General features: G+C 30.1%; 2 protein-coding genes across 2 annotated transcripts; both read left to right on the plus strand.

Moving 5' to 3' along the window:
- The first annotated feature begins 941 nt into the window (after positions 1-941).
- On the plus strand, positions 942-1,292 carry LOC111879152 (uncharacterized). The gene has a single exon (XM_023875623.2). It carries the CDS (start codon positions 942-944, stop codon positions 1,290-1,292), a length of 351 nt encoding a protein of 116 aa, XP_023731391.2.
- A 108-nt stretch (positions 1,293-1,400) lies between these two features.
- LOC111879151 (uncharacterized) lies at positions 1,401-2,000 on the plus strand. The gene has a single exon (XM_023875622.1). It carries the CDS (start codon positions 1,401-1,403, stop codon positions 1,998-2,000), a length of 600 nt encoding a protein of 199 aa, XP_023731390.1.
- Positions 2,001-25,023: the final 23,023 nt, after the last annotated feature.

A 25,023-nucleotide genomic window follows, 5' to 3' on the forward strand; every position in this document is an offset into this window, starting at 1 on the left:
ATTTGGTCCTAGCAAGCCTTCTTGGAAGATCTCGAACTTAGAGGTTTCTAAGATGGTGATCATGAGTTTGAATAAACTTAGGAGGAGATTTTTGAGGAAATGAAGTAGTTAGATCATGGATTTAAACACCAACTTACCTTAAATGTTGATTTTTGAGGAAGAAGCTCCTTGAAAAGCTCTAAATCTCGAAATTTTTAAAGAATGAGTGCAAGTGTTCTTGAGAGGATTTGGAAAGAATAGGAATCAATTTTGTGGGTGTGTGTGTGTCTCCTCTCGGCCGAGAATTAAGAATAAGAAGAAGAGAGAGGGTTGAGGTGACCATCATAGATGCATGTTGGTCCATGCATGGAAGTATGTGGTGTATTAATGAGGTGGCAATCTTAGAGTCAACTCTTTTCTCCTCATGTTTTGTGGTTTGGGCCGAGAGAGGGAGAAGAAAGAAAAGAGATTGGGCCTTTTTATGCTTAAGCCCATATTATGATCCAATTAGATGATTTTTGGTCCAATTGATCCTTGGAAGAGGGTTCACGGCCATTTAAGGTCCAATAAGGTCCATTAGGGTATTTTATTTCATTCTAGGCCCAATATGGCCCAAAATATTAAAATAAATGGGAGTGGGTCCAATTAGAGCCCATTTAAGAGTTCGAAGCCCAAGATAGTCAAATTGGAAGCTTATTGGCCCATTGGGCCCAATAAGGAAGTCCTAGTCCAAAATGGATTTAAACCGGGATTTCAAGGGTTTCCAATTCTTTGTTGACTATTTGCAGTGCTTGTATAAAGTGTTTGATGGAAGTTTTGTTGTTATTGAATAAGCATCATACATGCTTTCACATTTTTTGTTCACATTTGTTATCATTGTTGTTGTCACAAGTAACTTTATGATACTTCTTAACTAACAATCCTCTAATATACAACTCTTTATTTTGATTAGTACTTTCACTATGGCAAACCTTAGCAAACTTGAGTTTATGGCTCTTGACATTAGTGGAAAAAAATATTTATCATGGATCCTTGATGCTGAAATCCACATTGATGCTATGGGTCTTGGAAACACCATAAAGGATGTAAATCCTTTAAATGAAGCATCAAGCCAAGAAAAGGCTAAGGCGATGATTTTCCTTCGCCACCATCTCGATGATGGATTAAAAGCTAAATACCTTACTATAAAAGATCCAGCTGATCTTTGGAATAATTTGAAAGAGAGGTATGATCATCAAAAAACTATGATACTTCCTAGAGCTCGTTTTGATTGGTTACACCTTCGGCTACAAGATTTTAAATCTATGAGTTAGTATAATTCAGCCATGTTCAAAATTACTTCCCAACTAAAACTATGTGGTGAGACTATAACTGATGAAGACATGCTAGAGAAAACCTTCTCTACTTTTCATGCTACTAACATGGTCCTGCAACAGCAATATCGTGAGAAAGGGTTTAAAAAATATTGTGAATTAATCTCATATCTTCTTGTGGCTGAACAAAATAATGAGCTCTTAATGAAAAATCTCCAATCACGTTCGACCGGTTCTAGTCCATTCCCTGAAGTGAATGCGACATCATCTGGTTATAACAGATGTGGGTCTAACCGTATCCGTGGCCGTGATCGTGGTCGAGGTCGTGGACGTGGTGGATGCCGTCATAATAATCTTCCCAACAATAATAATAATATAAGTAACCACCAGAAGTGGGAGAGTAACAAAAACCCACATCCTAATGATAAAAGTGGCCAAGGCAAAAAGAAAGTTGAAAATGTTTGTCACCGATGTGGAATGACCGGTCATTGGTTGCGTACATGTCGCAGTCCAAAGCATTTTGTTGATCTTTATCAAGCTTCTCTAAAATATAAAGAAGGAAAAAATGCGGAAACAAATTTCGTTCAAAATTATTTTTACGAAGATCAACTAGAAATGGGACATTTGAATGTCGCCGATTATCTTGCCAACACGGAAGGGACAAACGGTGTTATGGATGGTGATGGAAGTACCCAATTTTTCCCATAAAAGGAGATGGATATGCCATATCATGGAATTGTTGGTTTTCTAGTATCATTTTATTTTTGCATTATGTTTGTTTAGAGTCATTGTCATGCTCCAGAATAATATGTAGTTTTGTTTAATGTCTTTTATGATTTTTGTGTCATAGTCTATTTAATGAGAAGAGATCTTGATGATTCTTCTCAAAATAATAATACATGACTTTATTTCTCTAAGTTGAATATTTCTTATTTCTTATTATTTTTATTTTGAAGAGAAATATGGATATTCGCAAAAGAAATGAGGAAGATATATGTCTTGCAGACAGTGCAACAACACATAGCATTTTTAATAATGAAAAATATTCTGCTTACTTATCAATTGGAGAAGCAAATGTTAATACAATAACGGGTAGTGCAAAAATGATTGAAGGCTCCGGAAGAGCGAATATCATATTACCACAAAGGACAATAATTACAATTGGAGATGCATTATTTTCATCAAAATCACCAAGAAATTTATTAAGTTTTAAGGATATTCGGTCCAATGGATATCATGTTGAAACAACCAATGATGGTGATAAAGAGTATCTCAATATTACAAAAATGATATCGGGTAAGAAAAGTCTTTTGGAAAAATTACCCGTATTGTCCTCCGGATTGTATTATACAAATATTAGAATGATTGAATCTCATGCTATTGAAAATAAAAGGTATGATAACATCTAAAAATTTTGGCATGACCGGTTGGGCCATCCCAGATCAATTATGATGCGCAAAATAATTGAAAGTTCAAGTGGTCATTCCTTGAAAAACCAGAAGATTTTTCAAGCTAATGAATTGTCTTGTGTTGCATGTTCTCAAGGAAAATTAATTTCTCGTCCATCATTGAATAAAGTTGGGTATGAAAGTCCTAGTTTTTTAAAAAGAATTCAAGGGGATATATGTGGACCAATTCATCCACCATGTGGACCATTTAGATATTTTATGGTCTTAATTGACGCGTCAACTAGATGGTCACACGTGTGCTTGTTATCTAGCCGTAATCTCGCTTTCGCAAGATTACTAGCACAAATAATCCGCCTAAGGGCACATTTTCCCGATTACCCAATTAAGAAAATTCGACTTGACAATGCTGGAGAATTTACATCACAAGCTTTTAATGACTATTGCATGTCGATTGGGATAACTATTGAACATCATGTTGCATATGTTCATACACAAAATTGTTTAGCTGAGGCGTTAATCAAACGCCTTCAATTAATTGCAAGACCATTACTAATGCATTCTAAACTTCCTACATCGACATTGGGGCATGCAATTTTACACACGGCATCACTTATACGAATCAGGCCAACTAGTTATCATAAGTTCTCCCCTATTCAACTGGTTTGCAGCCATGTACCAAATATTTCCCATCTAAGGACATTTGATGTGCAATTTATGTACCAATTTCTCCACCTCACCGCACAAAAATGGGTCCTCAAAGAAGAATGTGAATTTATGTTGGATACGAATCTCCATCTATAGTAAAATATTTAGAACCATCAACTGGAGATTTATTTACAGCTAGATTTGACGATTGTCATTTTGATGAATTAGTTTTTCCAACATTAGGGGGAGAAATAAAGAAGCTAGAGAATAAAATCTCTTGGAATGAATTATCACTTTCAGTTTTAGATCCTCGTTCAAGTCAATGTGAACTTGAAGTGAAAAAGATAATTCATTTACAAAATATAGCAAATCAATTGCCAGATGCATTTACTGACCCTAAGAGAGTAACAAAGTCTCATTTACCAGCTGTAAATGCTCCAGTTAGAATTGATATACTAGAAGGAAAAAATACAACTACAAATGAATCAAAGGCACGCCTAAAGCGTGGAAGACAAACCGGTTCCAAAGATAAAAATCCTCGAAAACGAAAGGGAGCAAATATAATTTAAATGGTCCAAAAGAGAAAACAGAATCTTTTGAAAAGATTAATGAAGCTCCAAAAGAGCCCAATGACATAACAAAAGAAACCGGGGTACCTGAAAATTATGAAAATGAAGAGATCTCAATAAATTATGTCATGACAGGAATAAGATGGAACCGAAATAAGATAGACATCGACGATTATTTTTCATATCATGTTGCGTGCGAGATTATGGAAGAAAATGAGGATCTTGAACCTAAATCTATAGATGAATGTAGAAATATAAAAGATTGGCCAAAATGGAAAGATGCAATCAACAAAGAGATTAATTCTCTTACTCAATGAAAAGTTTTTGGACCTATAGTCAGTGCACCAAACGGAGTAAGACTAGTGGGACACAAATGGGTATTTGTGCGCAAAAGAAACAAGAAGAATGAAGTTGTGAGATATAAAACAAAACTTGTTGCACAAGGTTTTACCCAAAGACCCGAAATTGTTTATGAAGAAACATACTCTCTTGTGGTTGATGCAATCACATTCTGTTATCTAATAAGTCTGGTAACGCATGAAAAATTGGAGATGCATCTGATGGATGTAGTTACCGCCTATTTATATGGTTCACTTGAGAATGATATTTATATGAAAATCCCAGAAGGGTTTAAGGTGCCAGAAGCACAAACTCCTAATTCTCGTGAAGTATATTCGGTAAAATTAAATAAATCTTTGTATGGATTGAAACAATCTGGCCGTATGTGGTTTAATTGTTTAAGTACATTTCTTTTAAAAGAGGGCTATAAAAATGATCCATTAAGCGCATGTGTATTCATAAAAAGATCTGGATCAGAATTTGTGAGAATTGTTGTTTACGTAGATGATTTGAACATAACTGGAACTCCTGGAGAATTGGAAAATGCCACTTCTTGTTTGAAAGAAAAATTCGAAATGAAAGATCTTGGTAAAACGAAATTTTGTTTGGGTCTTCAAATTGAGCACACCAAAAAGGGAGTTTTTGTACATCAATCTAGTTATCTAGAAAAGGTGCTTAAAAGGTTTTATATGGATAACTCACATCCATTGAGTACCCCGATGGTAGTAAGGAATTTAGATGCCGAAAAGGACCAATTTCGGCCTTGTGAAAAACATGAAAAACTTCTTGGTCCCGAAGTACCATATCTTAGTGCTATTGGTGCACTAATGTATCTTGCTAATAATACGAGACCTGATATATCTTTTGCTATAAACTTATTAGCAAGATATAGTTCTTGCCCAACAAGAAGACATTGGAATGGAGTCAAACACATTCTTTGATATCTTCGAGGTACAATGGATATGGGCTTATATTATTTAAATTCATCAAATTCGGGGTTAATTGGTTATGCAGGTGCTGGATATTTGTCTGATCCACACAAAGCTCGATCCCAAACAGGTTATTTATTCATTTGTGGAGGTACCGCAATTTCTTGGCGTTCTGTTAAACAAACTTTAGTTGCTTCTTCTTCTAACCATGCAGAGATTATAGCAATTCATGAGGCAAGCCATGAATGTATTTGGTTAAGAAATTTAACTCATCACTTTCGTGAGAGTTGTGGTCTAACTTCTAACAGGAACGTTCCAACCATACTATATGAAGATAATGCGGTTTGTATAGCCTAATTCAAGGAAGGTTTTATCAAAGGAGATAGAACCGAACATATATCACCAAAGTTTTTTTTACTCATGATTTTCAAAAAGAGCGTGGCCCCAACATCCAGAAAATTCAATCAAGTAACAACTTGGCAGATTTGTTCACTAAAGCGCTCCCTACATCCAAATTTAAAAACATGGTACGAAATATTGGTATGCGACGCTTTAAGGAAATCAAGTGATGTGATGATCATGGGGAGTTGGAAACATATTGTACTCTTTTCCTTAGCAAGGTTTTTAACGAGGCAATTGTTCCAAATATCTATTATTAATCATCTACTCTTTTTCCTCAATAAATGGTTTTCCCATGAGGTTTTACCTAGTAAGGTTTTAACGAGGCATGATATAATCGTCATTCAAGGGGGAGTGTTATCAAATATTAGTTTGTGAATGAACATTGGATTCTCCATTTCTCCCTTAACTCCCCATCATTATTTAGCATTAGTAGCAACCATTTCAATGTGTTTTATGAATGTAGTAATACACCATCGTAATGTGCATTCATATTATAGATCATCTTTCATCGTATTTGGATAGTATAAATAGTGAGCCATATGTATTAGAAACTTGATGATTTCATCACAAGTTTTGGAATAAAAGTTCTCTATACTCTCATTTCTTTCTTTAGTTTATAATTTATCTTATTATTTGATCATATTTTATAACAGAAAACTTATTTTATTGATATTTATATTGAATCATATGAGGTTTAGGTTGAACACAAATAAAAGTTTTGCTGAACTTTTAATTTAAATAATTTTTAAGTGTTGTTAACTTCCAATATCTTTAAAACTATTCATTTATTTCAATATATATATATATATATATATATATATATATATATATATATATATATATATATATATGGTTAGGTTCATCTGAGACGGCCTAATTTTGTGAGACCGTGAGATGCATTTTTTTTATTTATTTTATTTTATTTTTAGTTAATTCAAGTTCCGAAAATAATATTTAAAAAAAGAATTTTTGGATTTTTCCATTTATTTTGCATTTTAAAATTATTTTTTAGAATATGTACAGTGTAATATTCTATTAGAATATTTCACATATTTTTCAAAAAAAATGGAATTTTTTTATTTTTATTTATTTATTTATTTATTTTAGTTAATTCAAGTTCCGAAAATAATATTTAAAAAAAGAATTTTTAGATTTTTCAATTTATTTTGCATTTTAAAATTATTTTTTAGAATATGTTAGTGTAATATTCTATTAGAATATTTCACGTATTTTTCAAAAAAAACGGGATTTTTTTTAATTTATTTTTAGTTAATTCAAGTTCCGAAAATAATATTTAATTTTTTTTTTTTGGATTTTTCTATTTATTTTGCATTTTAAAATTATTTTTAGATTTGGTCTCACGGTCTCACAAAATTAGAATGGTCTCAAATGAACCTGAACCTATATATATATATATATATATATATATATATATATATATATATATATATATATATATATATATATATACACGGTGTGAGCCTCATGTAATACATGGGTGTATTTAAAACAATTAAATATGTATAAACATTTGAGAAATTTGAATTTATAAGAAAAATGAAAAATATTGAATTACTAAAATTAAAGTGTTGTTTTTTTTCTCTTTTAAATTTAAACAAATCATTTAGATAAAATAATCAAAGCAAATTAATGAGATTTTATTTTAAAATTTTGAAATTATAAGAAAGGTCCATTAATGAAATTGATATACATTTATTATTAAATTTAAATACCATATGAAATTTAATAAAATTGGAAAACCACAAAATTACATATGGAATAAAAATTAATTCAAAATAACCACAAAATGACACGTGACAAAATGAATGAGAGTGTGACAAGTGGCAAAAAAAACTTTCATTTATTAGAGAGGATATATATATATATATATATATATATATATATATATATATATATATATATATATATATATAGAGAGAGAGAGAGAGAGAGAGAGAGAGAAAGAGAGAGAGAGAGAGAGAGAGAGAGAGAGAGAGAGAGAGAGAAAATGGTTCAAATGAGAAACACAAAAGATTAAGGACTCTAAGAACCCTATTAATTAGTAAATATGTACATAATACTCTTATTAAACATGTAAAAATCTCAATTTTTTTTGTCTTTCTGATACGAAAATAACAAAATTATAATTTTTAAAGTCTAATATTTTCATTTGTATATGCTTTCTTATTTTAACACAAAACTTATACAAAATACAATTTTACACAGTCAATTTAAAGTTTAATGCAAAAAATTCATAACTTAATACAAACCATTTTACAATAATTCACTAATTAAAAAATATCAAAAACTCAAACTCTACCACCACACACCGTGGCCAACCACCGGTATCAGCATTGTAACCATCATTTCTTTCAAATTAGATCTATAAATAAAGTTATTCATTAACTTAAATACTACATTCACAGTCTAATAAAACATATTAATTCATTTGTTTTGAATTTAATGCACAATAATTATAAAAGCTAGTAGATTCTTACAAATTTATACAGCAAAAAAAATTCACAACAAAAATAACACAAAAATTTATACATAAATCGTTTATATTTTAATAGAAATTATAAAAAAATCATAACAAAATGCCGTCAATTCACAGTTTAAACAGAAAATTCACCTTTTAATGCAGTCAATTCACATTTTTAAACACAAAAATCATTGTTTAATTCAAAAAATTCATAGTTTAATATAGTCAATTCACAATTTAAATAAAAAATTCACAACTTAATGCAGTTTATTCAAAGTTTAAAAAACACAAATCATAGCTTAATACATAAAAATCACATCCTATTACAATAAATTTACAGTTTAATACAAAAAAAAATATATAAATTCACAACTATATTTAATATGGTTGTGAATTTATATATATATATATATATATATATATATATATATATATATATATATATATATATATATATATATGTATTAAACTGTAAATTTATTGTAATAGGATGTGATTTTTATGTATTAAGCTATGATTTTTGTTTTTCAAACTTTGAATAAATTGCATTAAGGTGTGAATTTTTTATTTAAATTGTGAATTGACTATATTAAACTATGAAGTTTTTGTATTAAACAATGATTTTTGTGTTTAAAAATGTGAATATGGCATATTATCAATTTGAAATTCTTAATGCAGTCAATTCATAGTTTAATAAGAAAATTAACAACTTATTACAGACAATTCACATTTTTAAACACAAAAATCATTGTTTAATACAAAAAATTAACAGTTTAATATAGTCACGTCACAATTTAAATAAGAAATCCACATCTTATTACAACTTAATACATAAAAATCACATCTTATTAAAATAAATTTACAGTTTAATACAAAAATTATAAATTCACAACCAATAATCGAGTTGAAATTTTTAATACAGTCAATTTCACTGTTTAATAAGAAAATTCATATCTTATTACTGTCAAGATACAGTTTAAATAAAAAATTAACAGTTTATTGAAGTCAATTCACAGTTTAAAACACAAAAGTCATATCTTAATACACAAATCATTTATATTTTAACACAAAATCTATATTAGATTCACAACTTAATATAACCGATTCACAACTTAATACTGTCTATTTACAGGTTAATCACAAAATTCATTAGGAGTAAACTACCACATTTAAGTATTCGTATCTTTAATTCTTTACCCATTGGGTTACCTGGTTTGTTTTTTTTTTTTTATAAAAATTTATAAATAATCACACTATAAAAAATCCAACCTTATTAAACAAAAATAAGGATCCGTATTACATATGCTATTAATCTTCATGTCTAGTTTATTTTAATTATAAACATGAATATTCTTTTAAATACAAAATTATCTTATTTTCTATCCGTAAGAGCTTTATACTCATTTATTTAACAAATTACAGATTTATAAATAGACTAATAATAAAAAAGAATAAAACATTGTTGCAACCTTTTATTATTTTAATAATAGTTTAGTATTTTAATAAGGAAACTATGAAACTATCATATCTAACCAGATTTGAGCAAAAACACATTCAAAAAGACTAGTTCATAATTTGTTCACAGCTTAATATACTAGTCATTCACAACTTAAAAGATACATTCTTTTCATTGAGACATTTCATCAAACACCTTTTATGCATCTGATTTAAAAACTTTTCTATCTAAGCATTATCATCATAAATCGAACCATAGAAAAAATACACAAATAATAAAAATGAGGAGGTACAAAAAATCTGATCTGGTGGTAGAACCATCGTCGGCCACCTAGAAGTGTGCAACAACCACCAGATCTACAACTAAAATACACCAAACAAATCATATCTGATGCAAATCTAATGCTATCACGAATATCATAGATAAGAGATGAAGGCATACCTGTCGGAGTTTCACCGGAGCGACTAGCAGCAGAAGTGGTGGTGATTGACGACGTTAGTGTCGTTCTTCGGTGTTAGAGCTCAAAAACGTTAGATCTGATGCAGATCTATGTGTTTTTCACCGAAAATCATGGAGAAAGAGATATAGGAAAGCTTTTCGTGTTTAACCGGAGCTGAGAGGAAGCAACTATGGTGACGACTGATGGCGGTGGTGTGGTTTGTCGGTTTTAGAGCTCAAATACGTTAGATCTAGTGCAGATCTACGTGTTTTGTCATAGATCATGAAGAATGTTAGGGTACAAAGTTCTTCATGTATGACTTTGTAGATGGTTTGACTTTTGTAAACCCACTTGCATGTGGTGCATTAGCCTTATGACTAATGAGTATTAGAGAATGAGAGAGAGAGAGAGAGAGAGAGAGAGAGAGACATGTAAATACCTCTATATAATGTGGGTTCATACCACTTGAGAGGTGTGCTTGAGAGATGTAGTTCATAGGGATTAGTGAGTGAGATATTTATGAAGTTCTAGACTACATCCCTTTTGGTACTCATTTACTATGATCGAATATATCTTTTAGCACCCAAATCACCATGTTCATTATGAAAACTTTAATTCCGCATGCCAAACCAAGTTCTTATGTCACTACAATTGGTATCAGAGCGGGTCTTCAAGATCAACGTGATTTTTGAAGAACGATTCTCGGTTTGGCAACTTTTGTCGCAATTGAAGCATTTTTGGTGAGTCGCTCTCTATGATCTCTCTTAATCTCATTGAATTGTGTGTTGCATTTTTTATTCATGATCGTTTGACTCATTAGATCAATTTTTTCTTGAAAAACCTCATTGATTATCCAATAATTTTTTTTAAGATCAAATTCAACCAAAAATAAAATTTAAATTCGATTATTGTTCATTGTTTGTTTTGAGAGGCCAAAATTTCGAAACTACTATTCATGTCTATTTTTAGCCGAATCTTGAATTACTGTTCGTTTTATCATCGTAAAACCCAAATTTAATGACCATTTTTTGACTATCAATTCATAAGCCCAATATTCAACATTGTTCATAATAGATTTACTTTAAGTCCATTAATACTTGTTTTGATCCGATATCAATTGATATTAATCGGATATGAAGTGTTGCTCTTATTCATCTTGATACACTTAAAGGACTTGTACTCTTCCATGGTATTGATTGTTCATTGAGTTGAACGTGATTGTTTTTCTTAGCAATTGTCGTATATAAAATCTGTCTTGTGAATCGATTCTATCTAGTTTGTATAAACTTAAAATCGATTGTTATCAAGATGTTGATTGTAGATTCAATTTCAAAAGTCAATCGAGAAAAGTCAATGTCAATGTTGAACTGTTAATTGATATATTAGATTCAATTGAGTGTTACAGTTCGATTTCAATGAAGGATGTATGTTTGAACACACATAAAAGGAAGTATTGAAATCGAAATTATAGAATATGATGTTGATCTAAGGATTGTCGAAATCAATTGCTTGATAATTTTGGGACAAACGAGATTTTGGATGAAGAGTCGGTTAAGGTTTCAATTTTGACTTGACTGGAAATCATTGATTTTGAGTAACAAAGTCGATTTTGATGTCGCTCGATGAAATTGTTGGTTTTGGAACGATCTGGGAAAGGTCTACCCAAAGGATTGATTGATAACGAAGACTTTTGGTTGATCGTCAAGAACAAATATTTTTTTTTTGCTTTATTGTCAAAACTTTGAACATTGGTTTTGACGATAACAAAGTTTTTGATGACGATTTTGGAATTTCGATTTTGGGTTGATCAATTTGATTGTAAAGTTACTGGGAGTTGATATTTGGTCGTGATAAAGAACAGTTAATTGATGATGTTTTAGATTGATGAATAAAAGGGAAGAGTGAATGAACGAAGGGTATATGGTCAACGAATGAAAAACGAAGACTGTAAGAACGAATTTTTGATTCAGTGAGGAATTGCATGATTCAGGCTTAATTCAAAGGCTTCGAATGCCTTCGTGTTCGTTAACATGGTTATGGATTTGGTGCTTTGATTGAACGAAGGGGTGAGAGAAAATGCAGAGGATTTCATACGAAGGGGTTATTGGAAAATTATACGAAGGGTATAGTTGGTTGTGCACCAAGGGAAGAAGAAAAGGAAATTTTCGAATATAGTCCCTCAAGTTTCGACAGTTTGACAAGTGGAAAAAACCTTCGTATGAATGATCAAATTTTCGTATGATTTAAAGAAAAGCAAATGTTTCGAAAACAACCCCTAAACCTTCGAATATTTGGCACTTCGAAAATTAATTGAAGTTTCGAATGTTTGACACTTTTCATCCAACTTCGAAAATTGTTTGAGGCTTGTATGTATGGGGTTACTCTTAGTATGATTTGAAGACATTTGTACCCAAATTCGAAAAATGACTGCTTTTGTTGAAAACTGAAGAAAGTACATTTCAAGCCCCTACAGTTTGTGCAAACTGACGCTTTTTAACCAAATTCGGAAAAGGGGGAGAGTTTTGCATATTTTGCTATTTCGGGCGCACCGGGTCACTACAGAATTTTGAAATTGACAATTTCTACCCATTTTTTGAGAAATTTTGTCAAAAACGATCCGTGAACGAAGCTAAAAATTGAATATTTTTTGGGTTTTCCGGATTGAAGCACAAAGTTTATGCCACATGTTAAGGGAGAGTTTTGACACAAAAAATTCCGAATAGAGCACGTTCTCTTTCATTGAAGGTTTTATAATCAAATTTCGATTATAAAAAGAGGGAGAAATTTATATGGAAATTCGAACTTGGAATTTTCATATTATGCGGATTTGAAGACCGAAGTGATCTTGAAGTTTTGAAGCTTACGAAATGATGTAATCTGAAGTTCAGAAATGATTTATTTTCGAAATGGGTTTGGGAATTATTGAATATTTTTGGGGTGTGTTTTTATGCTCAGCTTTAGGGTGATAATTTTGAGTTTGAGAAGCTCATGATCATTCGTTGATTCTCGGTTTGTATGGTCTCACATCCTAGAGTCCAAATTGAAGAGTCATGGAAGAATTGAAGATTAAAGTTTGTTTCGACATGTGTCACCTTTGAGGCTTGAACCGCGTAGTTGCTCGAATTTTGAAGATTTGAAGTGGGCAATCCATTCCTAACTTTGAGGGGGAGAATGTTGGGGTACAAAGTTCTTCATGTATGACTTTGTAGATGGTTTGACTTTTGTAAAACCACTTGCATGTGGTGTATTAGCCTTATGACTAATCAGTATTAGAGAATGAGAGAGACATGTAAACACCTCTATATAAGGTGGGTTCATACCACTTGTAGAGGTGTGCTTGAGAGATGTAGTTCATAGTGATTAGTGAGTGAGATATTTATGAAGTTCTAGACTAGATCCCTTTTTGTACTCATTTACTATGATCGAATATATCTTTTAGCACCCAAATCACCATGTTCATTGTGCAAACTTTAATTTCGCATGCCAAACCATGTTCTTATGTCACTACAAAGAAAGAGATGGAGACGAGTTTTTTGTATTTCACCAGAGTGAAGAGCAGTAACGGTGGTTATCAGTGATGGCTTTCACCGACAACGTGGTTTTTGACTCTGGATTTGATGTCAGTGGCGGTCAATGGTGGATTTGATGTAAAAAACTTTGGAAACTTAACATTCCGATGAGGGAAGGTGGTAGGTGACAAAGGCGGTAGGCAGCAGGTGGCAGCGGCAAGTGACGGACGTAGGTGGTAGAACTGATGTTAGGGTTTGAGTTGTTGGGAGAGTTTGAAAGAGTTTCTTGCAAAAAAGATTTGTAAATGTTTGAAATGTTATCAGATTGTTAGATATTTGTTGTTAAAGTTGAAAATGAATATTAGAATAGTTAAAAATGAGTGGTTCTTAGAGTTTTTAATCTTTTTATGTTCTCATTTGAACCTTTACCTATATATATATATATATATATATATATATATATATATATATATATATATATATATATATATATATATATATATATATATATATATATATATATATATATATATATTAAACACAAATAAAAGTTTTGATGAATTTTAATTTAATTACTTTTTTAAGTGTTGTTAACTTCAAATAATTTTAAAACTATTCATTTGTTTCAATTTCTTTATATATATATATATATATATATATATATATAGAAAGGATCAAATGAGAACACCTAAAAGGTTGAGAACGCGAGAACAAGTATATTCGTTTGTGATTTCATGTATTCATTTGTGGAGAAATGATAATTTTTTACGCACAATCAACATGAATATGCTTTTTTTCTTCAATTGAAATTAAAGGCATAAAAATTTATCATTTCTCCACAAATGAATACATGAAATCGCAAATAAATATATATATGCGCGTGCGTGTATGTTTATGTGTGTGACACATCCGTGTGTTTATTTCAAATTCCTATATTGTTTCGAAGATAACATGATTATTACTTTTATTTAATAGAACATTCACTTTATTGTTATATATTGTCATTGTTAATTTATTTAAATTGTAATTCCTTGAGTCTATTTTTTTTTATTTAAAAATATTTTTAACCTTTTAAATAACAAATAAACTATTATGATTAATTTGCGCATAAACAATATTTTCTAAGTTACAACGTACGTATCTTTTTTGAAGAATATTTTTATGTTAAAATATTATATAACCTCATAGAATGTTCATATTACTTCTTTTATTGTTACATATAAACACTCTTAAAATATAAAATATGTTATGTTCTAATGATGTATAGTCGACGTAAAAATATTATGGATGTTAGAAAAAAGAAAATAACATTTTTTTTGTATACAACAAAAAATATAACATAATCCTACATCTAGACACTGTGACAAATTAATTGAAAACATTAGTTTCTTTTGGTTCTAACTTTACATTCATAAACTTTTTCTTGAAAGTTGATGAAAGAAGAAATCAAAAGAATATATATATATATATATATATATATATATATATATATATATATATATATATATATATATATATATATATATATATATATATATATATATATATATATATATATATATATATATATATATATATATATATATATATATATATATATATATATATATATATAGGGGAGGGTTCAATTGAGAAAAAAAAAAGGTTGAGAATGGGGGAATCATTCTCAGCCAATCATTTATTTTTGCCGCAAATGCCTCCAATGTACCGGCGGAAATGGAAAACGAATACACATGTGTTTTCCAACATAATATATTTCCTTAAACTATGCTAATCATTACCTTAATATATACAAAAACATAGTTTTTTCATTTTTTTTTAATTTTTATAAGCTATTTTTATCAAAAAATGATTTTAAATATACCAAAATTCATGATTTTTTATTCTCTACATATAGACATTCATATTGATATAGTTTTAAGATAAAATAAAAAATTTATTTTTTTATATTTTCAGCTATCGTTATTCATAAGTGAATAACAATGCATCATGTTTTATTACAGTAGATTTGTTATTCACTTATGAATAAAAAGTATGATTTTTTTTTTACAATTTAAGTATCATTCATATATGAATATAGCATATAATAAACATAGTATATTAATATTTTAATATTTGACGATGAATTCACTTGTAAATATTAACATACTATATTCACTTGTGAATATTAGATGGTATATTCACTTATGAGTATTAAATGATATTTCATATGTGAATATTACATAGTATTACATGGTATATCACATGTGAATATTACAGAGTATATTCATTTGTGAATATTAGATGATATATTCACTTATGAATATTACACAGTATATTCACATATAAATATTACAAGGTATATTCACTTATGAATATTTGAAGGTATTTTGACAAATATATATAATTTTTATATGTTATTCACATATGAATAACATATAGACTTGCATATTTGTTTTGTGTTTTTGATAATCATATACTGATTCAGGTGAGAAAACATATTCATATGTGAATATAACGTGGTAATTTAGTTTATGCATTTCATCAAACAGTTGGAGTGCAAACAAGTTAACTATTTTAAAAATGTTAAAAACATCAAGTTATCAATTCCAAATCATCATATACTTCCGATTTCGACTTCAGATGTGACATCCTATCTCTGATCGATTTCTCAATTTGATTTTGATTTCCGAAAATCCGATTGGGAACCTGTGAGGACCGATTCTAAGTCCCTCAATGTCGCCTGTGACTGCGAGTCCAGAACTCCGATTCCAATTTCATGAACAGCGAAGAAATTCTGGTTTAGTTGAAGAAATCTGGATGATTATCGAAGGTTGCAGGAACAATTTTGATGATGAACGAACAGTTATTGAATTCTCTATAGTTACGTATTTAAGATTGAAGGTTATTACGATATTTACAAGTTTGCCACTGTGTCTTTTATGCTTAGATTAAATGAGTGGCTGAGAACGATTCCCCCATTCTCAACCTTTTTTATTTTCTCAATTGAACCCACCTCTCTCTCTCTCTCTCTCTCTCTCTCTCTCTCTATATATATATATATATATATATATATATATATATATATATATATATATATATATATATATATATATATATATATAAATATATATATATAAAAGATACGTTTAAATATTCTAACTAATTATTGTGTGGATGTAGGAATGATTGTGAGTCAATCAATTTAAAATAATGGATAAGTGTAATTTAGTCATTTGAATTGAAGGTAAAATAAATTCCATAATTAATCTCCTATAATCATGGTGCCATCCTCCTGTCTCTTTAAAACAGTCAACAACATCGTATTTCCCCATTTGAAATCCCTAACCTCCTGCGATCGGAAAAAATATGGCCAACTCTGGCAGCGATACTGCTGCCTATGAATGTCTACTCCTTTACAATATTCCTCTTATTTTTCTTTTATATGAACAATCCTCAGTGAAAATCAAGACAAAGAATTGGATACTATATTGCATTGCCCTCTTCCACCTCCTTCTTTTCTATTTCCATTTTGCTCAAATAACGGGAAATCAAAGGTATTTTTTTTTTCGAATTGGCGGCTTTCGAGTGTGTTAATCATTTCTTGTATGGATTGTGATGTGAAACTAAGGTGGTGTTATGTTTCATTTCGCTTGTTTTACTTCTCGAATAATTAGATTATTCAAACATCCAAAGTCAATCATACTTTTGGAAGTAAGTAGTGAATTAAGAATGTCATGAATCAGACTATAGATTATCTAAGAGTTTAGACATAACAATAGTTTGTTGCAGTATTCATGAATACTTTTTGAAATAGAGAATTTGAGTATTGGATTAACATGTGCTCATAGAATTACTTCATGAAATTTATCACAAGTAATTATGTGAAAATAATATCATATAATCTTGAAACAGAGATATATGAGTTATTGTTTACAAGTTGGTTGTGCATTGATAATGCGTAAATGCATCAGTAACTTGATGTTATAAAACATGTTGTTTTACATGATTTGATGAGTAAATAGTACAAGTGTATAAATCAAAGTTTATATGTTCCTTTCGCCCAAGCGGCAAAAGCGATATCTTGGGCCCCTTGATGATTTGGTGTTGACTTATAGTGTCAGTCCCGGCTAGGACTAAATTGATGTGTTCGATTAGTAGTTCTTTGTCATTACAAATCAGAAATTAGGAAACAAAATTTGTCCCATAACCTACTTCATAGTTGGCCATATCTCAACAATCAATTACCCACAACTCAAACCCCAAGAAAACTAAGAATTTAATCCAATAGGTTGAGGCAATACTTTGATGCAATCGGCATAGTTAACTGCATTGCTCATTGCATATTTGATTATAATTTATGAAATTCCCGCCTTATCTTCTACTTAATTTCACTTGTTCACCTCTACTACATATCAGTAAACTTTTTGACCTACAAGACAACCAAAATACCCTGTCATTGCTTCATAAAAAAAATTTATCACAAAAAATGATAATGCACTCTTATATCTCCTATAATATACACAAACATATTACATTGGTTTACAACAAGGACCTCATTATTGATTAGAATTTTAGTTGTTTTTGCAGATTTATAACAAGACATTCTTGGTTTATAGCAATGGCCTCTTATTCCACTCTAATTTGGATGTAAATCACAAATTTATATTGTATACAAATACATATTTTCTTTTTGAAATATTATTACATTCTTATGGCATCTATGTACAATAAAATTACATAGATTGAGCCATCGCCATCCAATGACCTTATATCTCCAACGAACTGCCATTAACGTTGCCTCCATTGTAGACCTAGAGGCTTTACATGTATGTGAGTTGATTTCAGGTTATGGGTGCCAATTTCTAGATATGTTGTATGTATCGATTTCCAAGTATATGTGTAAACTATCGTTTAATCGAAATTAGTAATAACATATAATAGTTATCATCATACAATGAGTGAGATGAAAAACGGGCAACAAGCTGCGCTGCTAAGCCTTTTTGTATAGTAAAGCTAATTCTTTTGACGACTACATCCATAGATCTAAGAGATATAACATTGTTAGGCATGGCCCGTTATACACTAAACCTTTTCTCTATGTGTATGTTTTCAAGATCTGTAGTTTTGTGTGTGTGTGTGTGTTTGTTTGAAAATTTTCAAATTTGGTTGTGGTTGTGGTGGTGGTGGTGGTGGCGGACGATAGTAGCAAACGATGGTGAGAGTGGTGTGTGATCATGAGTGTGTGCTCTTAAGTGTGTGTACATGTGTCCTTATGAAGACGTTCTCATAGTGAGTATGTGTATATATTTGTGTTCATGAAGAATAACCAAGATGAGAGAGAGAGAATCTTTTTATTTTTTAATCGAAAAAATAAATGAATAATATAACAACAATGTAAAAAGAATTTAAAAAAAAAAGATATAAAAAGAATTAAAAAAAAAGATATAAAAATCATTTTAGATGCAATAAGGACCAACCATGCATAAAAAACAAAATGATAAAGACCAAACACCTAGACAATTTGATAGTTTTACTTAATTAGTCTTTTTTGACAAACCACATTGACCAAAGAAGTAACTTTGTCTTAATTTTACTTATTGGTATTACAGTAAACAACTTTTAAGCCAATTTGACAATTCATATGGAAATTAGAATAGAAATATATAAATATCCTTCAACAATATGAATGACAAAGATAATTAATATCAATCTTAGATACTTTTATTATTGATGAAAACCATAATTTAAAATATTTTTTTGAAAGAAATATTAATCACGTCTTTATGTAACTCGGCAATTTTATTGAAATAGAAATGAAACATTATACTTCTTTTTTAGAACATATGATGTTATATGATGTTTATGTTACATCTGATTATTTGCGACGGTTTTGTATTTTTATATTTAACATTTCATCGAAGCCCAAATCAAGTTTTCAAGTGTTACATAAATTTAATGGAAATATAAAAAGCCCAAATCAAATTTCAAATGGACTGTTACATGATCTCAATGGGCCATAACCATAGTAAAGATCCAAAAGAACACATTAACAACAAAGAAAATTAACGATTTAAAATTTATCTTTCCACAGCCCACAAAGAAGCCTTACGAATCCAATTTCTAATTCACAATACATTAAGTAAAGATTACATTCACCTAACATTTAGATCTTAAAGTTTGCGTTCGATAAAGTAAATTAACGATTACGTCTTGTATTCGGAATATAAATTTGGGGTCGCCATTAATTAAACGTATCAATTATTTTATTTTCTGCATGTATATGTGACACCCATTTTTCTTTTTTACAACAAATAAATATCACATTCACCACATTTTAATCTTTTACACCTATCTATTCATTCTCTTTTACTTTTTTTCTTATTCCCAAATTTTTTTTGGCTTGATTTACCGCTATATTACCTACAATATTGACATCCACTTTCACATGTGCATGTGTTTGGATCGACATTTCCAAAGACAATGAAACCGATAACTGGCAAACATTGGTAAAAATCTGGAACTGTATTATGTAATATGTTCACATTGGAATGCAACGACAACCCTATCGTTCACAACATCAACTCAACTCTAAGGGGAGGGATTTAGAATGAAAGGTGATGAAATTTAATGGCTTTTATAGACAACCCTATCGTTCACAAGAACCACAACACCCGTGTGGAAGAGATAAAGGGAACCGAGCAACATAGTCAAATTTATCATGTGAATATATACAATATTTAGTGAGCAAATTAGACAAGTTTAACACCACTTACCAAAACATATAAAAAGAACAAATATGGATGATGGAAAAGGCATTCGACGATGCAAACGAGAGGAAAGATTTTAAAATCTAGACGACTTTTGAGAGGCCAAGATATTGAAAGAAAAATTTGCCAAAAAGATATGGTACCTCCTAAATGTAATTATAAAACTAATAATACTTACCAAGCAACCAAATGATATATAAGGAATTCAAGCTGATCATCATCATTTGTGTCACCGCAAATGAATCCTCTTTAGTAACCCCTTAATAATAAAAGTGCATGTTGTTTCGCCCACAAAGTCCGTTGGTTTGTGATATTAGTTTCGTACTTTGATTTCATATTCCTAACAGTTTCACATCCCCGATAGGCTCTATTATAATTTCCAGCCATAACCTCAGCAATCAAGTGCCCATCATTTTTTTTGTTTGTTTGTCAATGCTTAGAGTGCAATTGGGTTGAAGAACATGTGTGTTTTTACCCTTATCAAACAAGAACATTTTTTTCTCGTAACAAACAATCTCTGACCTTTCCTTTGTTGATCTAGTTATCTGGCATTGAAAACACCCTCAAAACATTTTCATCCAACAACCACTTTAAGAGCTTTTTTGCTTGAGAATATTTATAGAAGTTCAATCTTTTGATTAGGGTTTAGCCTATGCAATGGAATCTTAACTTTACCAAAGCTTGGATATGATGATAAAGGGTGCATATCAACAATAGGGTATTTGAATACCTATTTCTAAGTTCATCATTCGATTTTTCTCCTTTATAATTACTTTCTAGGTCAGATGTATCTAAACGAATATCTAAAGGATCAATATAACCATCTAGATTGATATCATTTAGAAACGGAACTTCTTGATTTTAAGTTTCATCTACCTTCAAGATCTTGTTAACTTGAAATTGTTGTTCATGTTTAGTATTATCATATAAATACATTTCATTAAGATATGTACTAACATACTTATAATTTGCAAGATCCACCAAAGTAATCTTCTTGGTTTTAAGTTTTATCTACTTTCAAGATCTTAAAAACTAGTTTCACTTTTCACCAAATATAAAAATTTACTAGAATTAATATATTTCAAAAATATCACACAGAATTAAATATTCTAGAAATCCCCCTGGTGGCCAAACGTATCTTAGTTGAGAATCAACTATTCCCCCCCCCCCCCCTCCCCACCCACACACACACACACACGAACGCACGCACGCACAATAGTTATAACCACATTAAAATACTCGATAGAACTCATTTTAAGTAAAAATAAATATAATACGAAAAAAAAATAATAACACTGATATTCTAATTTGTTTTATTAATTTTTATACATAGACTAGCAAAAATGTAGGAAATCATAGAAAAAAAAAATCATGCTCAAAGTGTATTAAAGCGTAGTCAAACTTATATTTATTGAGAACAAATAAAAAAGTGTCTAAATGGCATGTCATACCAAAGGAAATTACATTTGGCTCTTAATCATTTATAATTTAATAAAAATATACTAAAAATCGGTATTTATATCTACACACTATTGGCCTCATCATAGGCCAAAAATGGATCCAAATCGCAGTTAAGGTGTAAATAAGACAAGACAGTTCAGGTGAAACACGAGTCCGACTCGGAAAATAGTCAAAATCAACTCGATTTTAATCGAGTCGAGCTCAAGCTCGAGTACCTCGAGTAGTAAAATATTCGGCTTATAAAGCTCCCGAGCTTAATCGAGTATCTATAATATTATTTTTTTATCTATTTTTAAATTAATAAGACATTTCTATACTTTTACCTTTTAGGCATCGGTCAAGGAGTGAGGACTTAAACTGCATTTCAAAACTTTTAAGGATGTTTCTTTTTGGTGTTTTTGATGTATTTAAAATACAATGAAATGGATGATTTTTTTTGTACGGTAGAGTTAGTGGTTAACAATTAGTACACGAAAACAATTAGTATCACGAATCCGTCAACGCCTGGAATAGAATTTGGGATCTTAAATTTACATTAGATTATTTATTTTGATTTTTTTGTTAATTTGAACAATGTAAAAGCATGTGGAATGTTTTTTATTTTTTATGCTTTTAACTTTTTTATTTTTTATTTTTAAATTTTAGTCGAGTTGAATCGAGGTCGCAAGCCGAGCTCAATAGTATCAAGTATTTCACGAGTCGAGTCTGAGCTTCAAATTTGGGCTTGAGGCGAGTTCGAGTCGGGCTTCGAGCTCGAGAATTTTAGACGAGTCGAGCTTCGAGCTTGGCAATACTCGGCTCAACTAGACTCGTTTACACCTCTAATCGTAGTGCACAAAGACAAAATCGGAGGTTAGGATGACCACCTTCATTTGTCTGGTTATTTTTGGATAATGAGTATTTTTTTGGTTAGTTTTTATAAGATGATTAAGAAAAATGGCTATTTTGTAAATTCATGGATATAACAAAATATGAAATGTGAGTATTGAGATGTTCTAACTTATTTTAGTAAATTTGTAGATATAACAAAATATGAAATGTGAGTATACGAGATGTTCTAGCTTTTATAAATTTATAAATAATTAAATTAAATAAATAAATAAAAACTCATTTTTTACCTAGTTTCTGCTTAAGTCATTGTTTAATGTTCATATATTGTCCGTAAACTTTTATCATTAAAATAAATAAATAAATAAAAGCTCTTTTTTACGATGACGGTCATTTCCACAATTACAATTGTGTTTTTGAACTTGTAAAATTTATGAAAAAAGGTATCAATTCTAAAAATGTAGGTTGTGTACAAGAAAAACAACCAATTGGGTGCTAAAGCAAGGTGCAGAGAATATTATTAATCATAAAAAATAGAATAAATATATAAAAAAGAAAAGTTGCTTAAGATTAATACGATCCAAGTCTGCAAAAGCCAGCAATTTTGTGGCAAAAAGATCTTTACTTTGAGCCTTTGCTTTGCTTTAGAACCTATAACATGATACTTGCAAGTTACATCTCCAACTCTTAAATAATTATATATATAAAAAAAAAAAAAAAAAAGATAATCATAACCAGGATTCATTCCCCCAAATGATTGGGTTTCTTAAAATGATTTAATTATGATAAATATGAATCTTCATCATCGGGATTTCTTGATTAATCATGAGATGTGTTTAGTAGGATTGAGTTTCAATTTAATCTTAAATTGTGATGCTTAGTGACATGTTAGCTAACATGAAAGAATGTTTTTTTTTTGTCAAGTATATTACTAAGGTGGAGTGCTCTTTAAGTTTATAAAAGAACTTCTAAGTTTTGGTGAGTGAGTATCCGATGATGGTGACTTATGGTGGCCGGCCGGTGGGTATCGCGTGCGATGGTAAGAAATTACTAAATTATAAGATTGGTCCTTGTGGTTGATATATTTTACAGTTTTAGTCCTAGTTTCTCATTTTTGTCAAAAAAGGTCCTTATTGTTGGTTTGGGTATCTTACCATTTTGGAAGGCTCCGTTAATTCTCATCATGTGCCCCTCACATTAAGGCATTTCAGTCATTTCAATGCCATCTAATATAAAGACTTGAGATTGAAAAAATACGTATTACAATTGAAACAATTAGAAATCAAATACAACAAAAAATTTAATCATTTAACATTCAACAAAAGTGGTGCATTACATTTTGTCATGGCTATATAACCAATTAACACCAAAAGTTAACATATGTTGTTTCATAGTTACATACGTAAAATAAAACAACATGCCAATTATTAAATCATTGTACTAAAATACTAACTTAGACCACTTTTACAAAACACTACCTTAAACCAACATACCAAAATAAACAAAATATTTTCACCAAAATATATGGAAATTATTATGTTAATAAAAATCTGGAATTAAATGATCATAAAAATATGGGACATATTGTAATACATGTGTATAGTGCTTGGGAGCAGTTAAAGTAGTTACATCGTTTGTTTTGAGATAAGTTAAATCATAATGTAACACATTTCCACTATGATTCTCCTTACCATAGGTTGCATATTCAGTTTCAAAGTTCATTTCATAGTCCTCTCTAAGGTTTCCCTTATAATGTAATCTATTATCTCCTAAATCAAATAAAGGAACATGAAAAATCACTTCATCTCAATCAAACATTAGGAAGGGATTATGGTTTTCTCATGTGTCCTCTTACAAAACAAGGGCATAACATGACTATTATTGCAATCCTTTCTCACCACTACCTACTTCTTCCACATTAAGGACATTTACAAGTATGTATTTTTTTTACAAGTATGTCTTGTGGCAAACCTCTTATTATATAGTACTACAAAATAAGTATTGTTAGTAGGTATATCAACATTTATCACTTGAGAAGTGCCATGTTAACATCAAAGTCTAGCTTCTTACCAGTTTCTCCAGTTATTGTTCTTCGCTCAGTTCCTAATGTATTCACGGGAGTTGTCTTCCTTAACTTCACGTAGTACAAATTTAAAACGGACATAAAGTATGTTTCTAGCTTAGTTTTCCTATATTCTATATAAACCTTAATCCCTTTGAAATATTTTACGCCCAATAAACATATTGATCACATGTTAGCCGTTGCCAAGTGGTAATAGAACATAGTCCAAAGAGACCTTAGGGATAAGAAAATTGTAATGCACATGTATTTGTTTAACATACCCTATCTCATGCATCATCGCATTGAGCTCATGGACTAAAAACTCATCAATGTCTACATAGTCAATGAATGCCTCTTTACCCCTATGGTATTTTCTTCCTAGAAATTTTGAAAATGTTCACTATAATTGATTTGCATAACGAACAAATTTTCAAAGCCCTCTGAAAAAAAAA

This window comes from Lactuca sativa, chromosome 4 (genome assembly GCF_002870075.4).
Source record: "Lactuca sativa cultivar Salinas chromosome 4, Lsat_Salinas_v11, whole genome shotgun sequence".
Classification (NCBI taxonomy): Eukaryota; Viridiplantae; Streptophyta; class Magnoliopsida; order Asterales; family Asteraceae; genus Lactuca; species Lactuca sativa.